This window comes from Rhincodon typus, chromosome 31, assembly GCF_021869965.1.
Source record: "Rhincodon typus isolate 14 chromosome 31, sRhiTyp1.1, whole genome shotgun sequence".
NCBI classification, from domain to species: domain Eukaryota; kingdom Metazoa; phylum Chordata; class Chondrichthyes; order Orectolobiformes; family Rhincodontidae; genus Rhincodon; species Rhincodon typus.
In genome coordinates this window covers 12,340,257-12,366,536 of record NC_063362.1, presented here as the reverse complement: position 1 = coordinate 12,366,536, position 26,280 = coordinate 12,340,257, and the positions used below count along the sequence as shown (strand labels likewise).

Genomic DNA, 26,280 nt, shown 5'->3' with positions numbered 1-26,280 from the left:
GAAAAGTCATGGAAGACATTTAGAACCATGAGGTGGCATTGATAGTGCCTCAGTGTGAAGGGTGTGGCTAGTGGGGGTTGCAGGGCCTTTCTGTTTCGTATTTCACATGGGGGTGAAGTGCCACTGCGCTAAGGCAGGTTGTAAAGGAAGCAAACTCCTGCAGCTGGTAGTCCCTGTGGTTGCATATGAACATTTTCCAGGGTCACCTGGCCCAACTCTATGCACCTCCTGGGAAGGTGATGGCCTAATGGTATTATCACAGGACTGTGAATCTAGAGACCCAGGTAATGTTCTGAAGACCTGAGTTCGAATCCTGCCATGGAAGATGGTGGAATTTGAATTTAAAAAAAAAAAAAAAAATAAAAATCTGGAATTAGGAATTTAATGATGACCATGAATCCATTTTCAATTGTTGGAAAAACCCATCTGATTCACTAATGTCCTTTAGGGAAGGAAATTTATTATCCTTACCTGGTCTGGCCTACATGTGTCTCCAGACCCACAGCAATGAGGTTGACTCTCGACTGCCCTCTGGGCAATGAATGCTGGTCCAGTGACGCCATTATCCCGCAAATGGAAAAAAAAGGCACTCCTCAGCAATGAAAATCGCACCTCTGTAGCAGTGCTTTGTGAAGTGGGTGCGTGAAGCTTGGAATTTTCCAAATTCCTGCTATTCATTTTGAGGATGAAACTCCAGCCCAATTTCATGTCAGTGACTTACTTTAAAAACTGTTCATTGACCTGAAATCTTTACACTGTTTCTTCTCTCCTCAATGTTGCCAGATCTGCTGAGCATTTCCAGCTCATTTTGTAGGTATTAAAATCTCATTAGATCTTGTTCCCTGGTCTTGTAATGGACCTGAAAGGTCTTTCAGTCCTATTCATCAGCTTTGCAATGGGAGAAAAAGCAGCCAATTTAATCACATGGGATTCCTTACCAACATTCATGGACGAGCATAGTATATTGCACATGTGACAAGGGAACTACTTCACAAGTAGGGAAACTACTCTGTGTCCCACCAGTATGAGTGCAGTTTTTTAAACCAACAGAAATTGCTAGGAAAACTAAGCAGGTCTGGCTGCATTTGTGGAGACAAAGCAGAGTTAACGTTTGGGGTCCAGTGACCCTTCTGAATTAATTTGTAGCTAGGAAAAGGTAGGTCTATAAGCAAGAGAGGGGAGGGGATGGGGTGTAAATGTTAGATGGAGATGAATCCTGGTCGGACGTGTGGGGTAGAAGGAGGAGGGTGGGGGCGGGGGGTTTGGTGGAGTGGGGAGGGGGAGAGGGAGAACAACAGCTGGGCTGACAAAGAAATGGGTCAAGGTCAGCCTGGGAGAATCAATGTCTGCTAATGGGATTACTTAGTAGCTGACAATAGGTTGTCTGTTTGGTAGCAGCCCACATGATGACAAGGCGTGGTGTGTTGGGGCTGGGCTAAGGACATGGGAGAAGGTGCTTGGGCTCCAAAATGATTGAACTTGATGTTGAGTCCTGAAGGCTGCAGTGTTCCCAAGTAGAAAATAAGATGTTATTCTTCCAGCTTGCGCTGAGCTTCGTTGGAGCACTGCAGCAGGCCTGAGACAGAGATGTTGGCCTGGGAACACAGTGGCGTGTTGAAGTGGCAGGCAACTGAAGCTCAAGGTCAATTTGCGGATGGCAACAAGAAGCCTCTGGTGATTTTTGTGGATTTCCAGCATCTGAAGTCTCTTTGGTTTTTGTTAGTGTTCAGTGCAGTTTTTGCTCCATGGCAGTGGATTCATTCTAGGTGAAGTTCCACTGAGCCATGATCCACTGTGTGGAATGTCAATAAAATGGCAGTGTGTGGGATTGATAACAAGATAAATAGTTCTTAGGGCTAAAGGGATCAAAGGTTATGGGGAGAAAGCGGCAACAGGACACTGAGTTGGATGATCTGCCATGATTGTTGCTATTTTTCACGTTTCTATGTTTAAATCAAGAATTGTTGATTAATAAAGCAAAATGTAGATTTTAAAAGTCTGGAGATTTTAGGAACCAGGAAATACCGACATGAGCATTTGATATAATTAATGCGGTTTTGCCATGACTGAGTGCATCACTACTTATTCTCATTACAGCTAATTGAAATTGCTGGCGTGATGAATGGAAACTTTACTGACGTCTACACCAACATCTTTTTGCATTTTATTTCCAGATGTTGATGAATGCACCGCAGAGAATGACATTTGCGAGCACACCTGCCAGAACACAGCTGGCTCTTTCCAGTGTTTCTGCAACATTGGATACAAGCTGGAGGAGGATCGGAAGAGCTGTGCGCGTATGTTTCTGTCATGCATTGATGCTTACATCGACATGACTTCACACTTGCAGAATTGCTGATATCCCAGTCTGTAAAGCAGGGGTCACCTTGAGGTGTTTAGGTGGTTTGTCAGACTTATTCAAAAAAGCGGATGTTATGTGCTGATTACTCAATGTGTCAATAACTTCAGTCCAAGCCCAATCTGGCCTTGTGAAGATCCCAAGCAGGTGTTAAACTATTGTTCCATAGTTTTTAACAATGTGAAATGATTTGTTGCTACGAACCTAATGAAATATTTCGTGGACCTTTACAGAAGTATTATCAGACAACTTTTTGACACTTTTATTTTTATTCACTCATGCAACATGGGTGTTGCTAGCTGGCAGGTATTTATTGCCTAGCCCTAGCTGTCCTTGAACTGAGTGGCTTGCTAGACCACCTCAGAGGGCAGTTTAAAGTCAACCACATTGCTGTGGGTCTGGAGTCACATGTAGGCCAGACAGGTGAGAATAGCAGATTTCCTTCCCTGAAGGACTTAAGTCAGTCAGATTGGTCTTTCCCAATATGCGGCAATGGTTTCGTGATCGTCGGTAGATTCTTATTTTCAGTCTTTGTTTTATTGAATTAAGATCCTACTATCTACCGTGGTGAGATTTGAACCCAGGACCCCAGAACATTAGCTGAGTGTCTGGATTAATAGTCAAATGATAATTTGACTAGGCCAAATAAAACCTGAAAGAATTTTGGATGCAGGAAATCAGAAACAAATACAGAAATTGCTGGAAAAGCTCAGCAGGCTTGGCAGCATCTGTGGAGAGAAATCAAAGCTGACATTTCGGGTCCAGTGATCCTTCCTCAGAACTCAGACCATCGCCTCCCCTTAAAGTTCTGAGCCACATGACGGGGGTAGTAGGCTGAATTTTCTAGGTCCCAATATGGCCGGTTTGGAGGGACATTGGAGAGATTGGGGCTGGAAAAACAGTCAGAGTGAACCAAGCCAGTGTTTCTCCCTAATGTATTCCCACCCCTGGGAATCCTTTCTAGGGATAATTTGGAAATAGGATTGAATACATGCTCCACAGCTAATTATAATAGCTAAGGGGCAATTTTGTGGCCTCACCAGCATTTTGATACAAGGAGGTGGTACCCCTTCCATGCTCAGAAGCTGCTAGTTCAACTGTGGTAGACCCCCTGGGGTTGGGGTTCTTTAAAAGCCAGAGGCTTCACCCCCTACTTTCAGGAGCCCAGGCCAGAAAGGCCGCACCCATGACCCAAACAATCCTTCCAAAGGAGTTTACCTCCTGCGAGGGGCCAAATAGTTTTGGCCTTCATAACTTTTCATTTACATTTTCATCTGCCTTTGTGGTTACCAGTGTGCTTCAGCTATGCCCAGCTCTGCCAGTGGAGTTACTGTGGCCCATAATTGGCAGTCTGTGGTTTGTCCTGCAGGTTTGTCCATATGGAGGCAGCTAACTGGGAGGAAGCAGTGCCCCGGAAAGCATCTTCTGTCTCCTATCTTGCTGCCAGCAAGTGTGGGCATGGGACTCCCATTGGGTGACGTTGGGGCCCTAATCTCAAACATCAGCAAAGCAATGGAAAGTCTTGTCGACAATGCTATCAAGCGGCATTTGCTCAGCAATAACCTGCTCACTGATGCTTACTTTGGTTTAGCCAGGTTCCGCTCTTGACCTCATTACAACCTTGGCCTAAACATGGACAAAACAGCTGAACTCAAGAGGGGAAGGGAGGACATCAGCTCTTGACATTAAGGCAACTTTTGACTGAGTGTTGCATCAAAGATCCTTAGTAGACCTGAAGTCAATGGAATCGGGGGGAGAGCCCTCCACTAGTTAAAGGAACTTCTAACAAAAGGCCAATGTTTGCGGCTGTTCAAGGCTAGCCATCCTAACCACAAGATATCACTGCAGGAATTCTTCAGGGTAGTGTCCAAGGACCCAAATATCTTCAGCTGCTTCATCATAAGGTCAGATTTGGGAAAGTTTGTTTTGTGCACAATGTTCATTACCATTTGTGGCTCATCAGATGCTGAAGCAGTCTGTGTCCAATTGCAGCAAGGCCTGGACAACATTCAGGCTTGAGTTTGGTAAGTAGCATTCGTGCCACACAAATACCAAGAAATGACCATCTCTAATAAAAGAGAATTCAACTACTGCCATGACATCCAATGGTATTTCTATCACTGAATCCAACATTACCAACATCCTGCAGGTTACCACTTAGCAAAAATTGAATTGGACCAGCTATAATACTATGGCTACAACAGCAGATTAAGAGGCTGTGAATTCTGTGGCAGATAACTCGCCTCCTGACTCCTCAAAGCTTTTCCATCAACTACAAGTCGCAAGTCAGGGGCATGGTTAAATTCTGTCCACTTGCCTGGATCAGCAGCTTCAACAAACTCCAGAAGCTTGACACAAAGCAGCCCACTTGTTTGGTACCCCATGTAACACCTACAATATTCACTTCCTCCATCATCAATCCAAGTAGCAGCAGCATGTATCATCTACAAAATCTACTGCAACAGCTCAACAAGTCTCCTTAGCATCTTGTACACCTACATCTACCACCTCAAAGGTCAAGGGCAGCAGATACATGGGAATGCCACCACCTGTGAGTTGCCCTTCAAGCCACACACCCTCCTGACTTAGAATAATATCACTGTATCTTTATGTTGTTAAAACTCCCTCTATAACAGCGCAGTGGGTAAATCTACACCACATGGTTTGCAGCATTTCAAGAAAACAGCTGATTACCATCATCTCAAGGGCAATTAGATGTGGGCAACAAATGCTGTCCTAGCCAGTGATATCCCAAAATTTATACAAAAAGTGGAAAAACAAACAGCATAACCCAGTGTTATCATCTTTCCTGAGAGGTTGTTTTTTTTTTGCTGAACTTTATTGTTGGAGATCAGGAAAATCCTTGCTGTGTTTGGACTATTGGCTTCCCTAATGTATAAAGGTTACATGTTGAGTAACTGAACCATACAGACCAGGATAGCTAGCTAACCTGACAGGGCAGTATTGAGGGTGTATATAGATGGAGTTGTGAAGAATTGTGTGAATTATTTGAAACCAAAACGTTATAGTTGTGCTGAGGAAATCCAGCTTAGTAAAATTAACAACAGGATTATCTTAATCCTATGCAGATGGCTTAATGAACTCTTGTCAGGGAAACAGGGATGTTACCTAAATTGAATTTGCCAATGCCTTTTGTTTTGAACAGTGTTGGTTTGCAATAGTAAACTGAGAAAGTACTTTATTTATGATTGTAACCATACCAACCTCAGCAATGGCTTGGCTCAGTGATGGTTACTCTCACACCTGGGTTATGGATTCAGACTTCGCTTTAGAGAGTGCGTGAACCATGCTGATACTCCCATGACAGGACTGAGAGAAGGCTGCACGATTGGAAGTTCAGTTTTTTGGGTGAGACCTTAAACCTTGGTCCTGTCTGTCCTCTTGGGTAGAAATCAAAGATTCTGTGGTGATATTTAAAGAAGGACAGGGATGTTTCCATGTTTATGCCAATGCTTTCCCTCAGCCAAAACCTATTCTCTGGGCATTCCTGTGGAGCAGTTGTGCGATCTTGCAGTGTGCAAGTTGACCACTGCATTCTCTGTCATAACAACAGTAACTATATTTTGAAAAGTAAGCCCTCAGCCCTTTGAGATACTTTGGGGATAAGAACGATGTTATTGAAATGCAAGTTCATTCTTCTTTGCCATCACCTCCAAGTGTAGCTCTGTCACCCTCTCAACGTGCAATATTGGTGAGGGGAGCTCACATTTCAAACAAATCTGTTTGCTAAGCAATCTCTTCCTCCATGCCACTTTTATTAATCAAGAACACAACATATTATTTCGATATATATTCCCCATGGAAGGTTTCTCTTCCTTATTACCCATAGTTCTATTAACCTCCCTGTCCTTACTGCTTCTTAGCCCTGTACCTCTGTTGTATTGGGTATTTCTTTTTTTTACCTCTCTCTTGACTTTAGTTATTTTTGGCCAGAGCTCTTGACTGCAGAGAACAAGGCTGTTGCCAGTACAGCTTTGCCTGTTCCACTTTTTACTCTCTGTTCTGTCCTTTCGGAACCTGTCTAATATTAATGAAATCAAAGGTTATTTGTTTCACTAAAGCGGCCCATCTCGACTTCATGTGAAATCCTTGCCAAAGAAAAGCTGTCGAATAAGCAGTACGCACGGAAATAATACTTGGTTCAACCACTTCTGTTGTCAGCCCCTCAGCAGTTTTTTAATGCAATTAAATGTTTTGTAGAACTCCAAGAGCGTAGGAAGCTGATGTCTATTAAGATTCAAATATTTAAGGCATGCTTTTGAGGACAATGGAAAGGGAATACATGTTTAACCAGGAATTGATAATAATAATAACATACTTCCTGGGGATTTTGTGGAAAATTGTTTGAAAATCTGTTTGTCGTTCTGGGGAGGTTGTTTATACAGTGTGAATCCTTCAACACATAAAGTTGACCAAAAATAACCACAATTCATGTGCTCTGCATAAGCCTTTATTTGCCAAGGATTAACACTGGGTGACAGCCAAAACTCTTAAGGGACAGAAGCAGAATTTAATAAAACATTACTGGAGGCATTTTCGTGTAGAGTGAAGTCCTATTTAAAATCAGCTGTGATTAGATCAAATTACTTGACTCTTGGACCAAATCAGTCTATCAGAGTTAGTGGAACTGAAGTTTTGTTAACACTTGTGACTGTATTTTCCTGCTGACTTTGCAGTGAGCTCAGTGATTGAAATTTCCAAGAGATGAAGTCCTACTGTTTGTCTCCACCAGGCTGTCGAAGGCAGCTTGAGACATTACAACCTCAAGCAGAGGGGCTGGCAGTTCTGAAGTCTCAGTAGTGCCATTAGGAGAGGTGGGTGCTGCTGAGGCAGGTACATGGACAGGGGAGCACCTCAACATGAAAGCATTCTTGCCAATCAATATGGGAAAGCTGAACTGAAGACTCCAGACAGTGGTAAGGATATTAGGAAACCCTTCTGCAGGATTGCACGCAGCCAGAATTGTGGCCATACATTCACGTGCCCTTTTCATTGGGTCCTGCAGCTTTTGACTCTGATATGTCCTGGATTGCTGCAGGGGACTGCTGCCTGCAATGAGCTGCTGGTCTCTGCTTGCAGTGTGGTCAGCACTGTAGGTGTAAACGTTCTAGTGGTAATGCAAATCACTCCTCACAGAGGCTTTATACACCCTAATTGGCTGCATTCTTTGGTGAAGTCACCCAATCCTGTTGGCAGACTGATCCTGCTAAAGTTGACCAGCAGGAGATATGCATCAAGAGGCTATCTTGATGTAGCACCCCTCTACCTTATTTGTTCTCTAGTCATTCATGGGATGTAAGCATCACTGGCTGGTCTAGCATTTATTGCCCATTCCTAATTCCCCTTGGAAAAAGTGGTGGTGAGCTGCCTTCCTGAACTGCTGCTGAGCATTTGGTTCAGTTTGAGTCACAATGCCATTAGGGAAGGAATTCCAGGATTTTGACTCAGCAACACTGAAGGAACAGTGATGTATTTCCATGTCAGGATGGCGAATGTCTTGGAGGAGAACTTGCAGGTGGTGGTGTTGTGATACAACTGCTGCCCTTGTCCTTGAGATAGTAGTTCTCCTGGATTAGAAGGTGCTTACTAAGGACCATTGGTGAATTTCTGCAGTGCATCTTGTAGATGGTATACACTGTTGCTCCTGAGCGTCAGTTGTGGAGGGAGTGAATGTTTATGGAAGTGCTAATCAAGGCGGCTACTGTTACCTGGTAGATGTAAAACTTCTTGAATGTTAGAGCTGCACTCATCCAGGCAAGTGGGGAGTATTCCATCACACTCCTGACTTGTGCCTTGTTGATAGTGGACAGGCTTTGGGGAGTCAGGAGGTGCATTACTTGCTGTAGCATTTGCAGGCCCTGACCTGCTCTCATAGCCATTGTGTTTATATGGCTAGTTCAGTTTTGTTAAGTGCCAGGATGTTGATGGGGGTTATTCAGTGATGATAATGCCATTGAATATCAATGACTGATGGTTAGATTATTTCTCTTATTGGAGATGGTCATTGCCTGGCACTTGTGTGGCATGAATGCTACTTGTCAGTCCAAAGCTGAAAACTGTCCAAGATATTCTACAATTGAACATGGACTGCTTCAGTACCTGAGGAGTTGCAAATGATACCAAACTTTGTGCAATCATCGGCAAACATCTCCACTTCTGACCTCATGATGGAGGGAAGGTCATTGATGAAGCAGCTGAAGATCGTTGGGCCGAGAACACTACCCCAAGGAACTCCTTCAGAGATGTCCTGGAGCTGAGATGACTGACCTCCAACAACCACGACCATCTTCCTTTGTACTGTGTATGATTCCAAGCATGACTCCACTTTTCTGGCCGCTTCCGCACAACCAGTGGCCTCCCAATTCCATCTCCATGGGGCTGGGAAAATATAGCCCTCCGGGTCAGTGGGAATGCTTTATTTTTTTCAATAATACCTCTTTGTGTACTGCTAGATGTTAAATTTGATGGATGAAGTAGTTATCCTTGATCACAATATAACCAAGTAATTAATGGTCTTTCGATGTTCTGACTTCCTTTCTGTTTAGTTGCTCACAGGCATGTATCGACTAAAAGCACTGGTCTTGGGTAAAGTGTTTAAGAGAGTAGCTTGTATAATTTATAGGGTGCTTCTACACCTTTTAAGGACCTTCCAAAGATCTTTTGGCCATCCTCTTTCTCAGCTTTGCAGAGTAAACTCTTTGATGAAGCAGATGAAATGATCCCCAACGTAATTATAGGGTCAGAGCTAGTGCAGAAAGAGTCAAGCCCCACCAGAAATCTGTTCCAAGGAGAGGAATCATCTCCTCATGTTCTTTCAAGTGAAAATGTAACTGTAGGGAAGAGGAATCTTGATGAATGGCACTATAGTAATATATTTAACATAATCATAGACTGAACGAGGTGACTTGCATTCAAACTCAGCAGAAGCAAGATGAACAAGCAGCTTAGATTTAATTGCTTTAAAAAGTGGTGATTCATATTTGGAATAGAGCAGTGCCAAAGAATAATGGTGACACATTCAAGAGAAAACTATTTTTACATTTGATGCAGAAAGTAATTCAGTTATGAGAATTGTGTGTTGGATTTTTTTTTAACTTTGGGATTTAGATTCATTGCTATGGCACTCCTCTATGTGTAAAGTATTAAAAAATGTTTGCATAAATCATCTAACATTGTTTTATATTTTTATCCATGAGAACTTTTGTCTTTTATTGGAAGTTCCTTGTGGAATAGATGTACAATAGTGAGTTGAGATTCTCTGAGGATGGATTGGAGGAGCAATTGACAAGATGTCTCTGAAATGTACCTCTTTGTTTTGTGTATTTTGACTTTTTTTCTCTTTTTCAGCTCTGGATGACCCAGTGGAGGCACTCAGTGGCCAGCCTGGATTTGGAAGACACATTCCTGAGGTGAGCTTCTACCATGGAGAAGAATTTACCGAGTTATTTGATGAGGAGAATGAAGAAACTGGGGAAGGGGAAGCACGAGGAGAATTCACCCTGTCACAGAGCTTTGGTGAGACCATCGTCAGTGCTGTGAATTCTATGTAAACTCCTCTGACAATCTGAGTTTTGCAAGGGGTGGGTATCAGTGCTTTTTACTAATGCAATAATTCTTGAAGGAAACAATTACCTGCTCAGTAGCTCATATGTATGTTAATATTTTGAAGATTGCGAAATTATGTGTAGCAGAGTCAAAGACTCATACAGCACGGAAACAGACCTTTCGGTGCAACCAGTCCATGCCAAACATAATCCCAAACTAAATTAGTCCCACCTGCCTGCTCCTGGCCCATATCCCTCCAAATTTTCCTATTCATGTACTTATCCAAATGTCTTTTAAAAGTTGTAATTGTAGCCACATCCACCCTCTGTTTTTTTAAAAATAAAATTGCCCCTCATGTCTTTTCAGTCTTGAAATCACCTTCCTAGGGAAAAGACAACCCTCATTAACTCTATCTATACCTCTCATTATTTTATAAACTTCTATCAGGTCGTCTCTCAACCTCCTACGTTCCAGTGGAAAAAGTCCCAGCTTATCCAGCCTTTCTTTCTAACTCAAACCTTCCATACCTGGCTCATCTTTTTTGTGTTTCTGCAATTCGTGAACTATTAACTGTTGCTTTAATGACTATGTCCCCAAATACATATGGCAGTATATACTTAATGTCTTTGTAATAAATGTACAGGACTTCTGCTTTGATCAATTTTGGATAGGATTTAGCACAATAGCAGGTTTGTGACTGAGCTTCTGAGTATTGTGAGTGTATTTGTTGGTCTGACATATGGGGCAGAATCTTATAGGGATTTTAACAATGTGGGCTATTGGCAAGGTTTGTAGCAGAATCTGACAGGAAATCCAGCAAGGCCTATCTCAACACAGAGAGTAGCAATGTTTATGCAACTGCTGAGTATCGAGGCGAGATTCTCACAACAGTGGCAAGTTGCCCATTAATGGGAATTATTTCTTGTTAACAACATTATTAACTGCACATCTCACCTCATATGCAGTTTCCTATCTTGTCAAATGCATAAAGCAAATAAGTCAGAAGTCACATGACACCAAGTTATTGTCCAACAGGTTTATTTGAAATCACAAGCTTTTGGAGCACTGCTCCTTTGTAACCTGGTGTTGTGCGATTTCTGACTCTGTCTACCTCAGTCCAACACCAGCACCTCCTCATGAAGAAGACTAGATATCTAGATTCTCGATGTGGAAGTCAGAGTGGGTATCTGGCTACTTCAGCTTGCTACTTGCCCCAAAAATCCTCCATGTTAGACACTGGGCATCAATATTTCAGGGAACCCTCAATGGCACTGGCCACATGCACCCCAAATCCATGATCATTGACATGTGCCAGCCTTTAAGGACCCTCATGGCACATATACAATCCATTTACAGGACGCTTCTTCATTTCAATGCTACACCCAGGGTGCTATCATTGTAATACTGCAGCAAGGATACTGAGTGCTCAGGGAAAAATGGAGCCAGTTCATGAATTGTACCAGGCTGCATCTTCAGCCTGTTCTCTTGCTGTCATAACGCTCATCATGAGATCAGCTGTGATTATGTCAAAAGATGGTGCAGGCGCAAGGGGCTGAGTTGCCCATTCCTGCTCCTAGTTTTTTTTATATTCTTATGTTCACTCACACTGATACTACTTGAATGCTCACAGCATTCATGCCTTGCATTTACTTGCCTCGCCTTTTTGCGCTTGGCCCCCTCAGCCAGAGATACCAGGTCCATTGTGCTGCTGTATTGCCGTGCTGTTTAGCACAGATACAAAACCAGGAAGCTCGTCATGCTTATCACCAGGGCTCAGTCAAGTCAAGGGACATTAGCCTTTGTTGAGGAGTCCCAGTTCAGTGTATCAAGGGTAGCCTGCGAAACCAGTCCCTTGAAGTGATCAGGATCAGGATCCACTCCAGCTAAAAGGTGAGGAGCCAAATGGTGGGCAACTCACCACATCACAGCTGAGACTTCACTGGCCAGGGTTACAGCCTTGGGCCACTGGTCTGGGTTACAGCCTTGAGCCAGGATGGCCTGGGTTACAGCCTTGGGCCAGGATGGCCTGCTGTAATGTGGTGACCTCCACTGTCATTCCTGGGAGAAGAGGATGTTCTGTTGTGTTGGCAGGTTTTCATTATCTCCCATGTCCAGGTTAGATGCCAGCAACTGTGCAGAGCAACTCTGGACTAAAAGCACTTATTTGGTTGCACAGCAGCCTTTTGAAATCACTACAGCACCGGGGATGCTGGTTAATTCCAGGATATCCTGGAAGTGTTGAAATATTCTGGGAATGACACCTGGTTGGACGGAGCTAGAACCAGATGAGAGGGGCAGCATAGGTGTGGGGTAGATAGTTAATGATGTGGGTTTGGTAAGAAATGGTGAGAGATCTCACTAGGCCTCATGGCGAGAAACCCTCCAAAATAATTTGAAACTAACATGCATCCAAAAAATATGTGAATTCAGCAATGGATTTTGGATGTAAGAACCTGCAACTGAATCTGTGAACTCCTCAGAAGGACCACCATTTGTCACTGTTCGTACAAATATTTCTCTTGATCACCAGAAGCAAAGAAGTAACTAATTTTCAGACTTCGCATGGGTTATCTTTTAGAATTTTAGGAAGGGAAAAGGGAACCAGTTTGGCTTCTGAATAACTTTAAATGCATTGGGGATGGTCTAAAGGGACAGAGGATGCTTGGGGAGTTGATTTCAGCTGAGAGATAGTAATTGAACGATTGTGGAGGGAGATGGAGACAGAATTAAAACGGGGTTAGAAAAAGCACTGGTTAATAATGAAGTGGCTTTGGAGTGTTTGAGAGATGGCAAAAGAGTGGGTTGAGAAGTGTAGGCAGATGCGTTTTGATGAATTTCATTTGCAGGGTTAGGAAGAAGGTCACGCAATGGTTGAGCAAGGATGGAGACAGTTCTGAAGTAAACCTGAATGAGTTGGAAGATGGTAATGATTTAGGTGGAGTAGACAGATGTTCATGGAATTGTTTTAGGGTGATCAGTAATTTGGATATGGCAGGCTTCCACAGTGTCCTGATGGAATTCTGTACTGGGTCTGGAGGGATAATACAATATTATAATATCCAGCTGGAGTTGTATATTGGATCTGCTTGTATAACTATCTGGATATTGTTCACAGTGTGCTGGGACGGGAGCTTTGGACATGACTGCAGCTTGTTGTGTGAGGACTGTAGGAATGGTGGCATCTGCAACGAAGCACGTGATGGATGTATTTGCCCAGAAGGTTGGACTGGAATCTTGTGTAACCAGAGTAAGTAAACTCTCAAGTATTTGTATTAAAGTGTGTTTTTGAGCCATGTGCAGACAATGTTAGTTTGTAGACGTGGGAGCTACAAATGATTCTGCTGCATGGCACCATCAAAAAAACAACCTTAGGACAAATTTAGCTTCAAGCTATCCTCAATGTGCTTGGGAATCTCAACTCGCAGTGACACTACGATTGTTGGAAGTGAGTCCGTGATTGGAGTTTCTTGCCTGGTTTTCCGTAGGGTGAACTCCATCCACCTTCTGGATTTGCAGGTGGTCATTTTGGTAGGAGCAGTGGAGACCTTGAACTGATACTGCAAAGCACAGTGAGATCCAACCATGAGAGGAAATGGAAATAAATGCATTCTACAAGTGATTTTCCACAGTCCTCACTGCTGACCTCTCTTGAAGATACAAACTCTAGTTGGAGTTTTAGCTTTCTTCCAGTATCCTCCCTGTTGTGGAAACCTTGCATTTGTGGGGAATTCGACAGTGCAGTGCATTGCAACCCAAGCTAAGCCAAACCTGTTCCTATCTGACATCCACAATTTCAGCAAATGTCACTGGCTTGCAATTAAGAATGGGGACTCCTGGCAAGTATCGTCATCCCCATCTCAACTTCACGGGCCACAAAGCTAATTCTTGTATAAAATTATGATTAGTTAAGTCTCACCACCCCACCTATTAAGATTGCACTGGATCAGTGAGGCTGAAAATTCTCAGTACCATCCGGGAAGCTCATTCTTTTTAAAATAGATTTTAAAAAAGAAATGCCTGCCTTACTCTGAAGAAGTTAAATTGATCACCAGGAGTTTAAAACAGTTAATGCAAGGAATGCTGTTTATAAGATGGCTAGCAAGCGATCACTTTGGTGAGGACATGTTGCATGTTTGGGAGAATTTACTTCACCACAGACTCACGACAGGCACATTTCCAGCAATTAGAATTCCAGAAGTAATTCACTACACAGTAGATGCTATTTCATTGAGACAAAAGAAGTATCAACCACTACCACTGGCATGTGTGAATCGCGACTGGAAATACCAAGCTGCAACTCTTTGTAAGAACATCTGAATTTGGCAGCGATGTGATGATAATGGAGTTGTTGTGCAATTGTTGCAATCAATCTCTATCAATTAGACCAATGTCAGCTGTACCACGGTAGCATTTTATTGATGTTTTCAGCTCTGATTTGAGGCGTTCCCAACAGTTTTGAACTATATGACGTTCTAAACATGTGACAGCTGATCATTTTATTGCTGATCATATGACGTTTAATCACATGAACACTAGCATAGACCACTTGAGCTAAATAGCCTGTATTTGGGTTGGAAAGTTCTATACAATTCTACTCTGTTGTTTACAATATTTATTGGACTCGATAGAAACATAAGAAATAAGAATAGCATCAGGCCATTGGAGACAGGAAAATAGGCTACTGATTGGTTGGCAAATTGATTAGACAAGGCATTGAAAGAAATGGAAAACTGTGGGCCCCTCAAACTCAAGAAATTCAAAAAGGTGTAAGGCATAAACGTGTATATTTTGTTTTCAGGGAATGAGATCCTGCATTAAAATGTATATCAATTCTAGTGAGTGTAAATGAGCCATATACCAAGTTTGACTGATTACTTCAAATTGGTTGTTAGTGTAGCTATTAGCATACTCGGAATTATTCACCAAGTAATTCCCAGCCATGGAATCACATCTTACAGTTGACGTTTTGTTTTGAGTTTTGGAAGGTTTGGCTGGTTGAGCATAGTCTGTATTCTGCCCATTACAAACAACCAAACAAATATGTCACAGAAGCAGAAATTGCTGACAAAACTCCGCAGTTCTGGCAGCATCGGTGAAGAGAATTCAGAGTTAATGTTTTGCGTCCAGTGACCCTTCCTCAGAACTCTTTGAATCAAACAACATATTCCTTTCTAATCAGCCAATCGCTGGAAAATTGGGATGGGAGGAATTTTGATTCTTCTGGTAACTAATATTAACTAACTGAAATTGCACTGATAGCTCATAGTAATAATGATAATATTCAGACTCTCCTTGTAACTAGTGATATAAATGAACTCACTGATTATTACATGCATCTGGTAATAATAAAAGTAAAGCCTGGATATCATTGTAACTAATAGTAATTTCTATAATGACTAATCCAAGACTGAGCTCTGTGTCTTTGAAGAAGTCTTGTTCACAGCAACGTGAAGTAGTAAGAACTGGACATGAGACTGGTACTGGTTGGTTGTGACTACACAGATTTCCCCTATTAAAGATATTTGCTGCTCTGCATTATTTCATTACACCAGAACTGGTTTGGCTCCTGTTCGGATCTGTGTTTCCCCATTTATTTAGGATTATGAGTCCAAACTCCTAAGATTGAAGAATGTTGAAACACCTCTTTTTTTTTGGTAAATGCAGCAGGATGCTGACACTTCTTGTCAAACTCTTTTGCCCAAATAACATTATGTTATTTTCTGCAATTTCTCTGAGGGCAAATGTGTCTCAGGTCCAGTCTTAAACCTGACATCCATCTGTCCACTTTCCAATGTTACTTAGAAAGGAGCAGAAAATGAAAGAGGGAGAGAATGCAAATGATAGAGAGATGAAACATCTGAGATATGAAGAATATGGATAAGAGAAAGAAAAGAAGAAAAATTCTGTTTCATTTAGCTCTCTCAGATAGGTACAGATCTGTCCCTGAGGACAAATATTTCAAAGAAACCTTGAATTCTTGCTGAGGTCGTGGCAAATATAACTCTCGGAGAGCATCGTTGAAACAGATTATTTAGTAATTACCATTCCTGTTTAAGAATTTGCTGTGTTTCCCAGATTACAACAGTGATACTTTACTATTTCAGTAGCTGTTAAATACTTTGGGATGTTCTGACATTGTGAAAGATGTTGCATAATTGCAAACATTTATTTCTTCATGCGTTTTTATTTCTTTAATTCCTATCAGACTGCAACAATGCACCACTGGTGGCTTCAGTCTAGACTGTGCAGTCAAATCCTGAATTGGAACTTGAACCCAGACCAGAGGGCCGGCAACTGAGCCAATAAGTCAACAGAGTGTACGTTATAAAGTGCCAACCAGATGTAACAGGCGCTGTTTAATACGGTGTTGGCACATTTATTGTTCTTACTATTAGGCAATAAAAATGTTGGTCTTGCCACTAACGCCTACATCCTGTGAATAAATAAAACATTGTCTCCAGCCCTTTATTTTTGTTTCTCTCTGCCCAATTGTGCACATTGTTCTTAGTGAGCAATTCTTTGTCCTCTCTCTTCCTTTTTTCCAGCCTGCCCGGAGGGAACATTTGGCAAAAATTGCAGCTTCCTGTGTAAGTGTAAGAATGGTGCAACATGCGATCCACGGACTGGGAAGTGCCGCTGCCCTCCAGGAGTTGGTGGCGAGATGTGTGAGGATGGTACGCTGACTTGTGTTTGATGAGATGCTTTATTGTGATAAACATTCACCTCCACAGCAAAAGTAATGGTGAGGCCAGAGATGAAGTGCTGTTGTGACTTTAATCTCACTGTGGCCTCAACAGAAACCCTAAAGTCTTGCCAACTTGGGTTGGATGTATTTTTAGAGGTTTCAACACAAGACCTCTTGTCTCAAACTATCCTGATCTTACTGTCCTGTCATTGGCCCAGTTTCCAGGTACATTCCCATCTCTCTCAGCCAATTGAAAAATGTATAGTTTCTTCATTATCCAATCTTAACTGCCCATAGAGAAGCCATTTGCCCTATTTTCAATATTTTGTGTTTAATAAACAAGACTGCTGAAAGAAATTTTTAAAGTCACTTCTATTTAATTCCTCTATGGTTTTTCTCTTGGGTCACTTGTGCAGTGCCAAGGAAATTAATTTTCAGTTCTTGGAGATGGTGGAAGAATTTCAGAAATTCTTAGTAGACTCGGTGGCAGAGAGGGAGAAAGAGATATAGTTGTAATTCTTTTCCGATCACTTCTACACCCTGCCCTCATTCGCGCCTCCAATCTGGATGATCTGCACACTTCCCCTCATTTCCCATACCTTCCATGTGTGGCTGATCATATTTGTGTTAAAAGTTTGTCATTATTTGTTTCAAAATAAAACTGGTTGATTCCCAAGACTGACTACCTTCCTCTTTAGGGTGCCCCAAGGGATTATATGGAAAGACCTGCAACAAGAAATGCAACTGCGCCAACAATGGGCATTGCCACCGCATCTATGGAGCCTGTCTCTGCGATCCTGGCCTTTATGGACGTTTCTGCCACTTACGTAAGTTGGGAGAGCTTTGCCGCTGACGAAAATACAAATCATGTTCCTGGTCATTGAATTGTGCCAACTAACGAAACTATCATATGGCCTGTGCCCCTGCAGGATGGTATTGCCAAAGCTCAGTAATAGACAACATACGAACAACACACTATATAACTAACAGTGTTGTTGGCAAAAGATGCTGACCAGGTATTGGGTACCCCTCCACTGAGATACCTTTTGCTGGAGACCTGTTAAGATGGAAACCCTTATATCCAGGGAGCAGGGTGAGTCACAGGATGCAGGAGTCTACAGGAAGATACCCATCTTTTAAACAGGAAAGAAATGTAATTTGAAAAAAATAACTGACTTGCTCTATGTCATTCAAAATTTCTTATTTGTAAGCCACTTATTATTGGTACAAACATGCTATTATTTGCTTGCAACACCAGGTGGTGGTCAATTTTGGCTTGCAGAGTTCTGCAGACTTGTAACCACTGGAATCCAAATTCAATTCGATGAAGACCTTTAAGTCCAGCTGGCAAATATGCTACCTCTGTAGGTGGCAACGTCAGCTAAAACAATGTTCTTTCACTACTGTGGCCTGGATTCAGATGCTTAGTGGGGCTTCCAAATCAGCCTTGTTTCTGAGCAGTCACTTTGACTTCTTACACCTCATTACTTCATTCAGCATCAAACAAAACTGACCCTTACTCAGCAACAGCTGAATCTCCTGGACCGTAAGTTGCCAGTCAGTTTTGGTTGTGCCTAGGTGCTATGGCACCTGGCAAGTGTCCATCCAGCCTGGTAGAGTGTGGTTTGGGTTGGCAGTTCTGTTGAGAAGTAGGAACGGGTTCTTTGTTGGCTGGGCCTGGAGATCAAAGGATGTAATGTTTATTGGACTTTCCTGAAGGCTGTTTTACTGAGGTGAATGTGGTTGCCAGCTGGTTTGGCAATGGTACAAGAGTGTCCCACACCAACAAGGGGCCTCTTGTACAGACAGTTATAAAGCAATCACGTTTGAACAGTGGCATCAAATGAATGATTTCACAGTAAAAAGTTGAGGTTTATTGTTGTGTCAAGGTTGCAAGAAGCAAGGAAAAATATTGTTTTCCTGTCGAGTTTTTCATGACCTTGGGACTTCTCAGTGTTACTAGTGAAGTATGTTTGAAACACAGGAACACAAGAACTGGGCACAGGAATAGATCAGATGGTCTTTCAAGGCTCTTTCACAATTCTGTATGATCTTGGTGGACTTGAGCTTCATCTCCATGTCCCTGCCCCTGCTTACTATATCCCTTGATTCCCTGAGAGACCAAACATCTGTCTATCCCAGCGTCGTATATATTCAAAGATGGAGACTTCACAAACTTCTGGAGTAGGGGGTTCCAAAGATTTATAACTCTTTGAGTGAAGAAATGTCTTCTCAACTCAATCATAGAATTCCAACACTTTGAAAAGGGACCATTCAGCCCATTGAGTCTCCGCTGACCATCCAAAGAGCATCCCACCCAGACCAGCTCCCTGCCTCACATCCCCATAACCCCACATTTGTCATGGCTAATGCACATAGCCTATACACCTATACATCCCTAGACACTACAGGGCAATGAAACAACATGATAAATCCACCTAACCTGCATATCTTTAGACCGGGGGAGGAAACTGGAGCACCTGGTGGAAACCCACTCAACAGTCACTGGAACCAAACCCAAGTCCCTGGCGCTGTGCCACCCTCACTGATCATCCCCTTATTCTGAGACTGTGTCAACTTATCAAGATCCTTCAGAACTTTGAACTACGTTGCCTGTCATTCTTCTAAACTCCAGAGAATATGAAACATTGCCATTGGTTGTCATAACTCCTATATTACAACAATGTATGCAGAGCAAACAACCTCAAAATGCAAAGTGATAATAGTAAAAAAAAAATCTGTTCTCCCTGATGTTGCTTGAAGAATACATATTGGCCAGAACATCAGGGAGAACTCCCATGTTCTGTTTTTGTTTTGGAAACGTGTTGTAGGATCGTTCACAGTCATCTATGAAGGCAGAGATGACCTCAGTTTAACCTCTTAGCTGAATGATGGCACCTTCAACAGTGCAGTACTCCTTCAGCATTACAATGGTGTGCTCAAGTCTCTGGAGGGGAACCCATTTAGTTGCAACATTAGCATTTAATACCCATTCTTAGTTGCTCAAAGTGCATTCATAGTCAATGACATGATGAGGGACTGGACTCTCATGAAGGTCAGACTTGGTAAGGATTGCAGGCACCTTCCATTAAGGGCCTTCGAGAACTCGTAATCTGAAAGCTTTCGTGGTTTTTTGGTCTGAGATTTATTGAAATCAAGTTCATCATTCAAATCACAAGGGAGGCGATGGCCTAGTGGGATTATGTTGGACTGTTAATCCAGAGACCCAGATTCAAATCCCACCATGGCAGGTGGTGGAATTTGAATTCAATAAATATATGGAATTAAGAGTCTAATGATGACCATGAATCCATTATTGATTGTTGGGAAAAACCCATCTCGTTCACTCATGTCCTTTTAGGTCAGGAACCTACCATCCTTACCTGGTCTGGACCACATGTGACTTCATACCCACAGCAATGTGGTTCACTCTTAACTGCCCTCTGGGCATTTAGGGATGGGCAATAAATGCTGCCTAGCCAGCGATGCCCTCATCCCGTGAATGAATAAAGGAATCACAAATATCACTCCTTTTTCTCACTTATTTTACTGATTTGGATTTAAGCTTGTAATGTAAGTTGCTTGAAGTGTTTTTACTTGTGGTCTTCAAGTAGATCTCAGTGTCTTTTAATCATAATGTAAAGTTGCTAACCATTTCTTTGTTCTACTACTGTGCTGTATCAGCTTGTCCAAAGTGGACCCATGGGCCTGGCTGTTCGAATGTGTGTCAGTGTGACCAGCGCAACACACTGGAGTGTAGCCGCAAGGATGGAAGCTGCACTTGCAAACCTGGTTATCATGGTAACACTTGCCATAAAGGTGAGTACCCAATCATTGAGAAGGTTAATTGAGAGTTTGAAGGTTTAGCAAAAGGGATCAAACATTCCCTGAAACACAATGGCCTGTGGGTTTCTAGGATCAAGAAATGTTTGTGGAACCCGAGTGGTAATGTGGAGGGCTATCTCTCCTCTACTCCAGCACTCTGGAATTGCTCTTCTAGAAAGGACAGTGGAATTTGTGTTTGATTGTGCCAGCAGATAGCTGCAACTGATACCAATGGGCCAAATTGCCTCCTTTAGTGGTTAAAAATGTCCATGGTTGTAATCATCAACTTAAAAATTGGGCTGAAAATTGAAGGCTGTTGATAATACATAACATTCCTTTTGCTTCCTGTTAATTTACTGTGTTTCAAAAAGTGCATGTTTATACAAAGGAAGGAATGTATAGCAATATAGGAGCAAGAGTAGGCCATTCAGCCCCTTGAGCCTGTTCCACCATTCTGAATCGTGGCTAATCTTTGACCATAAAGCCTTATTCCCACAATGTCCTCATAACTTTTCACATCATCAGTCACTAGAAATCTCTCAAGCTCATGCTTGATTGAGCTTCAACAACGTTTGGAATGGCGAATTCTAAAGATTCTGATGGAAGAGATTCCTCCTCAGCTCACTTCTAAAAGGCTTGCCTTTTATTTATGGACTGACACTCTTAGGCCCCACAGCCAAGGGAATCATCCTTTCTACTCTGCTTATCCTTTCAAGAATTTTGCAATGATTTAACAATCTGAAACCACACTGCATTAACTGCTGTGTAAGAACAATGGAGAGCTGTTTGAAAACGTTTGGGGAAGAGCTCAAATGAACAGGAAGAAACCATTCAGCATTTCAGACCTGTTTGGTAATTCATTTGGATAATAGCTAATCTGTACCTCAGCTCCATTTAACTGCCTTTGTACATTATCCCTTTTAATCTTTACCCAATAAAAGTTTGTGGATCACAGTCCAAACAGCTTCATTTGTAGGGCTAAGTGCTAGATTTTTGCAGTACTTTTGGCTAAGAAGTTCTTTCTAATCTTACTTCTGATGGGTCATGTTCTTATTTTAAAGCTATGCGATCTCATGGTTTTCATCATATTTACACTATCGATTCCTTTTAATCATTTTAAATACTTCGATTTAGATCACTTCTCAATCTCTGAACTTAAGTGTACACAAGCCAAGTTTGTGTCCTCAGTATAACGAAGGCAGTAAATTCACCTCCATACCCTCTTTATTGTTATAATTTTACAAAAATAATGAACAAGCATTTCAATTAAAAAAAATCTTACTTGAAATAGTGATAACCATTCATCTACATAGTTAGCTTTCTTTTTTGGGGATCATTTTCAAAAAAAAAGCTGGATACCTGCCTGGATAATCATGGAAAAGTGAAGATGAATATATGTTATCTTGGATTGATTAAAGATGTATCCTTCTTTTTTCCCCTTACCTCTTGTCTAAAAGCGTGTGATCATGGCTATTATGGAGTTGGATGTAACACCAAATGTAGCTGCTCAGTCGGTGTTTCCTGTGACCATGTGACTGGCGAGTGCGAGATTCTATGTCCTAAGGGATATCACGGAAGGAACTGCAGTCAAGGTACATTTAATTTTCCACATTTTAAGAATAATTTTAAAAATGAGAAATATAGGTCAAGGTTCTTAACATCACCAAACTTGAACGGAATAATGGGAATCAAACATCACAGAAAGAGGCATTTGGCTCAGTGTACCTGTGCTGGCTCTTTGAAAGAGCATTCCAGTAGTCCCACATCCTTTCCCTCTCTCCCTAGTTTTGTAAGCTTTTCCTTTCCAAGTCTATATCCAATTACCTTTGTAAAAGTTACTTCTAAATGTGCTTCCACCTTCCTTTTCAGACAGGGCACTCCAGATTTAACAGTTCATGCCCAAAGAAATTGCTTCTTATTTCCTGACGTTTCGGGCTTGTGAAAGCTTCAAAATCTCCCCTCCCCCTACCGCATCCCAAAACCAGCCCAGCTCGTCCCCGCCTCCCTAACCTGTTCTTCCTCCCACCTATCCCCTCCTCCCACCTCAAGCCCCACCCCCAACTCCTACCTACTAACCTACCTACTAACCTCATCCCGCCCCCTTGACCTGTCCGTCCTCCCTGAACTGACCTATCCCCTCCCTAACTCCCCACCTACACTCACCTTTACTGGCTCCATCCCCGCCTCTTCGACCTGTCTGTTTCCTCCCCACCTATCTTCTCCTCTATCCATCTTCTATCCGCCTCCCCCTCTCTCCCTATTTATTTCAGAACCCCCTTCCCCTCCCCCTTTTCTGATGAAGGGTCTAGGCCCGAAACGTCAGCCTTCCTGCTCCTATGATGCTGCTTGGCCTGCTGTGTTCATCCAGCTCTGCACCTTGTTGTCTCAAATTCTCCAGCATCTGCAGTTCCTACTATCTCTGCTTCTTATTTCCTCCCTTTTTCCTTTAACAGGGCAATAACATTAGATCCACGAAGTAGTGACTGGGTGACTCTGTACTTGGGTTCTGAAAGCCTGCGAAAGCAGGCGCAAAGGACATTTTTGAGAAGCTGGAATAAGTTGAATTAAAGTAGGAGATGATGCAACAAGTCTTAACTCCAAGAACAGAGATGAAAAAAGAACAGAGGGCAGAGGAATTTGCAGCTTAGGGGAACAAAGGAGAGTTCAAAGCAATTATAATTATCTGTATATTGCTGAAAACGGAAGAGGCAGATTGCTGTGAAAACAGTTTGAAAACTCTCAAACTCTCATCTAATACTCAGGAACAAAGCAAATCCATAAAACAGGATTCAATCTGATCTCTCCTAAAGAGGCTGATGGAGGAAAAGGATACTCTGTCATACGGTGATGGGACTGGTCACTCTTTCTTTCTATACATATGCACACTTTCATCCCAAATAACAAAAAACAAAATATATTCACATGCCAGGACACAGCAGGAGTGATGCTGGGTTGAAAGAAAGAGGTTGCAGGAATATATATCGCCATTCACCACCTCAGGATGTCACCAACTAGAAGTCCTTTTGAAGGGTAGTGATCACTGTTGTAATGTTGGAATCGCTGCCGTCATTTTGTAGTCAGCAATCTCCTGTTCACAGCAATGAGATAATGACCAAATAATCTGCTTTAGGTATGACTGATGGATAACTATTGATCCAGAAAACTGGGAGAATTATCCTATTTTGAGATCTCTTGCATTGACCTGAGAGAGCTTGGTTTGGCATCTCGTCTGGAAGGCAGCTCTAGCAGTGCAGCGCCCTCTCACTTCTGCACTGAATTATCAGCCTAGAGCTCGTGTTCAGGTCTCTGGAGCGAGTCTCGAAACTGTAACTTCCTGACTCAGAGGTGGGATTGCAAAGAGTGATCCATTGCTGCACAGCCCCCAACAGAATATTCTGTTAGCTTGGTGCAAGAGCCAGATAATCAGAACTTCAACACTGTAGCCTTAGCTCTGACCTGCACTCCCACAGGGGAATTATGAATCACAGATTCACCCCATCATGCTGAGGGGAATTCTTACTTCATTGTCGGGGAGCTGTACTCTGTAATAATCCAGACTACATACCTGGTCTTGCCCACAGTGATTGATGTCAACAGTGTGTGTTGATTTCCTAAATGACTTTAAAGGCTTGGAACCTTTGCATCAACCCTTACCAGTGTGCCATTTCTAATAAGATTGGTATGCTAATAGTAAGACTGAATGTAAACTTGAGCTATGGATTCGTTAGTTTCCCTGGGATGCACTATATACAGATTGGAATCATTTGCCATTTGGTACGTCAGTATACTGACAGCACAGACAGGCAATATCTCAAGTTTAAAATTAACGGAGTGATTCAAACAGGCATTACCTTCCCTCAGTCACTCTTTTGCAGACACCAGTGGAGAGGACAATGAAGTTCAGTGTTTTCAACACCATTGACAGATACGTAGGAAATTACAGCATGTAATTTGACTTGGAGAGAAATATGGTTAAATTCAAATGGTCTGATTTCAGTTTTCTGAAAGACTATTTTGTTGGGCGTATTTCTTATAAGGGGAAAGGGAAATTCTGCTCAATATCTTCACCTACACACCCCCCCACTCTCGCCAATGATTGAATGTATGAAAGAAAGAACAGATTTCCTTATATATTGCATCTCTCACACCACCAGATGTCTCAAAGTACTTTCATGTGAATGAAGCACTTTTGGAAGTAAGGTCACTGTTGCAATATAGGAAACGTGGCAACTAATTCGCACAAAATAAAGGCCTCATAGACAACAATGAGACAATGATTAGATTATTTGTTGTAGTGTTGTTTGAGGGATAAGTATTGGACAGGAAAAGAGGGAAAAACCACCTCTTCTGTTTTTTTGAATTGTGCCATGGAATCTATAATAGCCACCTGAGAGTGCAGACGGGGCTTTGGTTCAATATCTCAATTGAAAGGTAGCCCCTTTGTCAATGTAGCTCAGTACATTGTTGCTCAGTACTAACTGAAGTGTCAGTCTAGATAATGTCTTCAATTCTGGAGTGAGCTTTGAATCCACAACTTTGACTCAGAGGTAAGCATGCTATCCACTAAGGCCTGGCTAGCACCTTAAAAGACAGGAAAAGATTGAACAACTAACTGCATTGGTATTAGGAGCTTTGGTGAAACATTTGCATTAGAGACAAAAGGGGTAGGTGCGCGTGTCATTATTTTACAGTAACACCATTTTTGCCACCTTGTATCTTAAGTGCTGAGACGACTGATGCTGTATCATAGATACTGAACTGATAATCCAAGTGTTCCAACCGCACTACAGCCGATTAAGAATTTTAATTCAATCTTTTGCAAAAGATCTGGAAATAAGTAAAACCAACATACATGGGATGAAAGCTCTTAGACTGTTGTAAAAATGCCACTGGTTCTTGCCAAACTCATATAGTCTGTCTTATATGAATTAGGAACAGGAGTAGGCTCTTCATTCCTGGAGTCTGCTCCATCGTTTGATAAATATCTGTGAGCCTCCAGCCTGACAGTTGCATTGGTGATCCATAACCAAGCTCTGAAGTGGCCTAGAAAGCCCCTCTATTCTAACTAGGGCATATAGGGAGATGTAATAAATACAAACTTGGAAATGATATCCACAAGTTGAGAATTCATTTAAAGTGTGAATCATCTACTCTACGCACAGTGTACTTTACACACAAGACTTGTGCACGTGTGTCTTGAATGTAATGCACAGTCACCATGTTTTCCTTTTTTTCAAAACACTTGACAATTTAAAACAAGCCAATCCATTATTTTTGTTTTGCCTGATCATGATAAGATCTTTTGCCCAGAGATTTTACAATAGGTTCAGATCTACAAGATCATGTTCCAATAATCCACTGCTTAATTTAACTTAAGTACAACATTATGTGCAACCCACTTGGGAAATTGTACTGATTCTCAGGCTCCTCTATTCTGGGGTCACCATAAAAGTTAGTGATTTAATCAAAGTACCCAATTTACCTGTCAGATGGATTCAGGTTAATAGAAAAAACTGACCAGGCTCCTGTACTTAACAAGAACTACCATTTACTACAAATAAATACGGTCCAGCTACCAGTTAAAAAACATTCTGAACTATCAATTTTCAACTTTACTAGTTGAACTTAACAATATTTATTTTTACTAATTGAAATTCTAATTCCCTTTTAAACCTCTCCACAAATATACATACAGTCAAACAAAAACATAATGGTGTTATGGGTGAAGGAAAATGTACTGGGGAAACACAGTTCAATAGCACCAGTCCAAAGGAATTGATGAGATGTTTCTTTTTCTTCCCAAGATCTTTTCACTGATGTCCTTTCTGGATTCTTTCACTTCTTT

The 26,280-nt window shown here is 41.9% G+C and overlaps 1 protein-coding gene across 1 annotated transcript in view; it reads left to right on the top strand.

Annotated features, from left to right (window-relative positions):
• Window positions 1–26,280, top strand: part of LOC109935092 (multiple epidermal growth factor-like domains protein 6) — a 407,878-nt gene that overhangs the window by 327,061 nt on the left and 54,537 nt on the right. Inside the window, exons 12-18 of the mRNA XM_048615100.1 lie at window positions 2,175–2,297; window positions 9,728–9,895; window positions 13,041–13,172; window positions 16,471–16,599; window positions 17,309–17,437; window positions 20,295–20,429; window positions 21,893–22,027. Coding sequence (XP_048471057.1) covers window positions 2,175–2,297; window positions 9,728–9,895; window positions 13,041–13,172; window positions 16,471–16,599; window positions 17,309–17,437; window positions 20,295–20,429; window positions 21,893–22,027 — 951 coding nt within the window. The remainder of the gene's footprint in view (window positions 1–2,174; window positions 2,298–9,727; window positions 9,896–13,040; window positions 13,173–16,470; window positions 16,600–17,308; window positions 17,438–20,294; window positions 20,430–21,892; window positions 22,028–26,280) is intronic.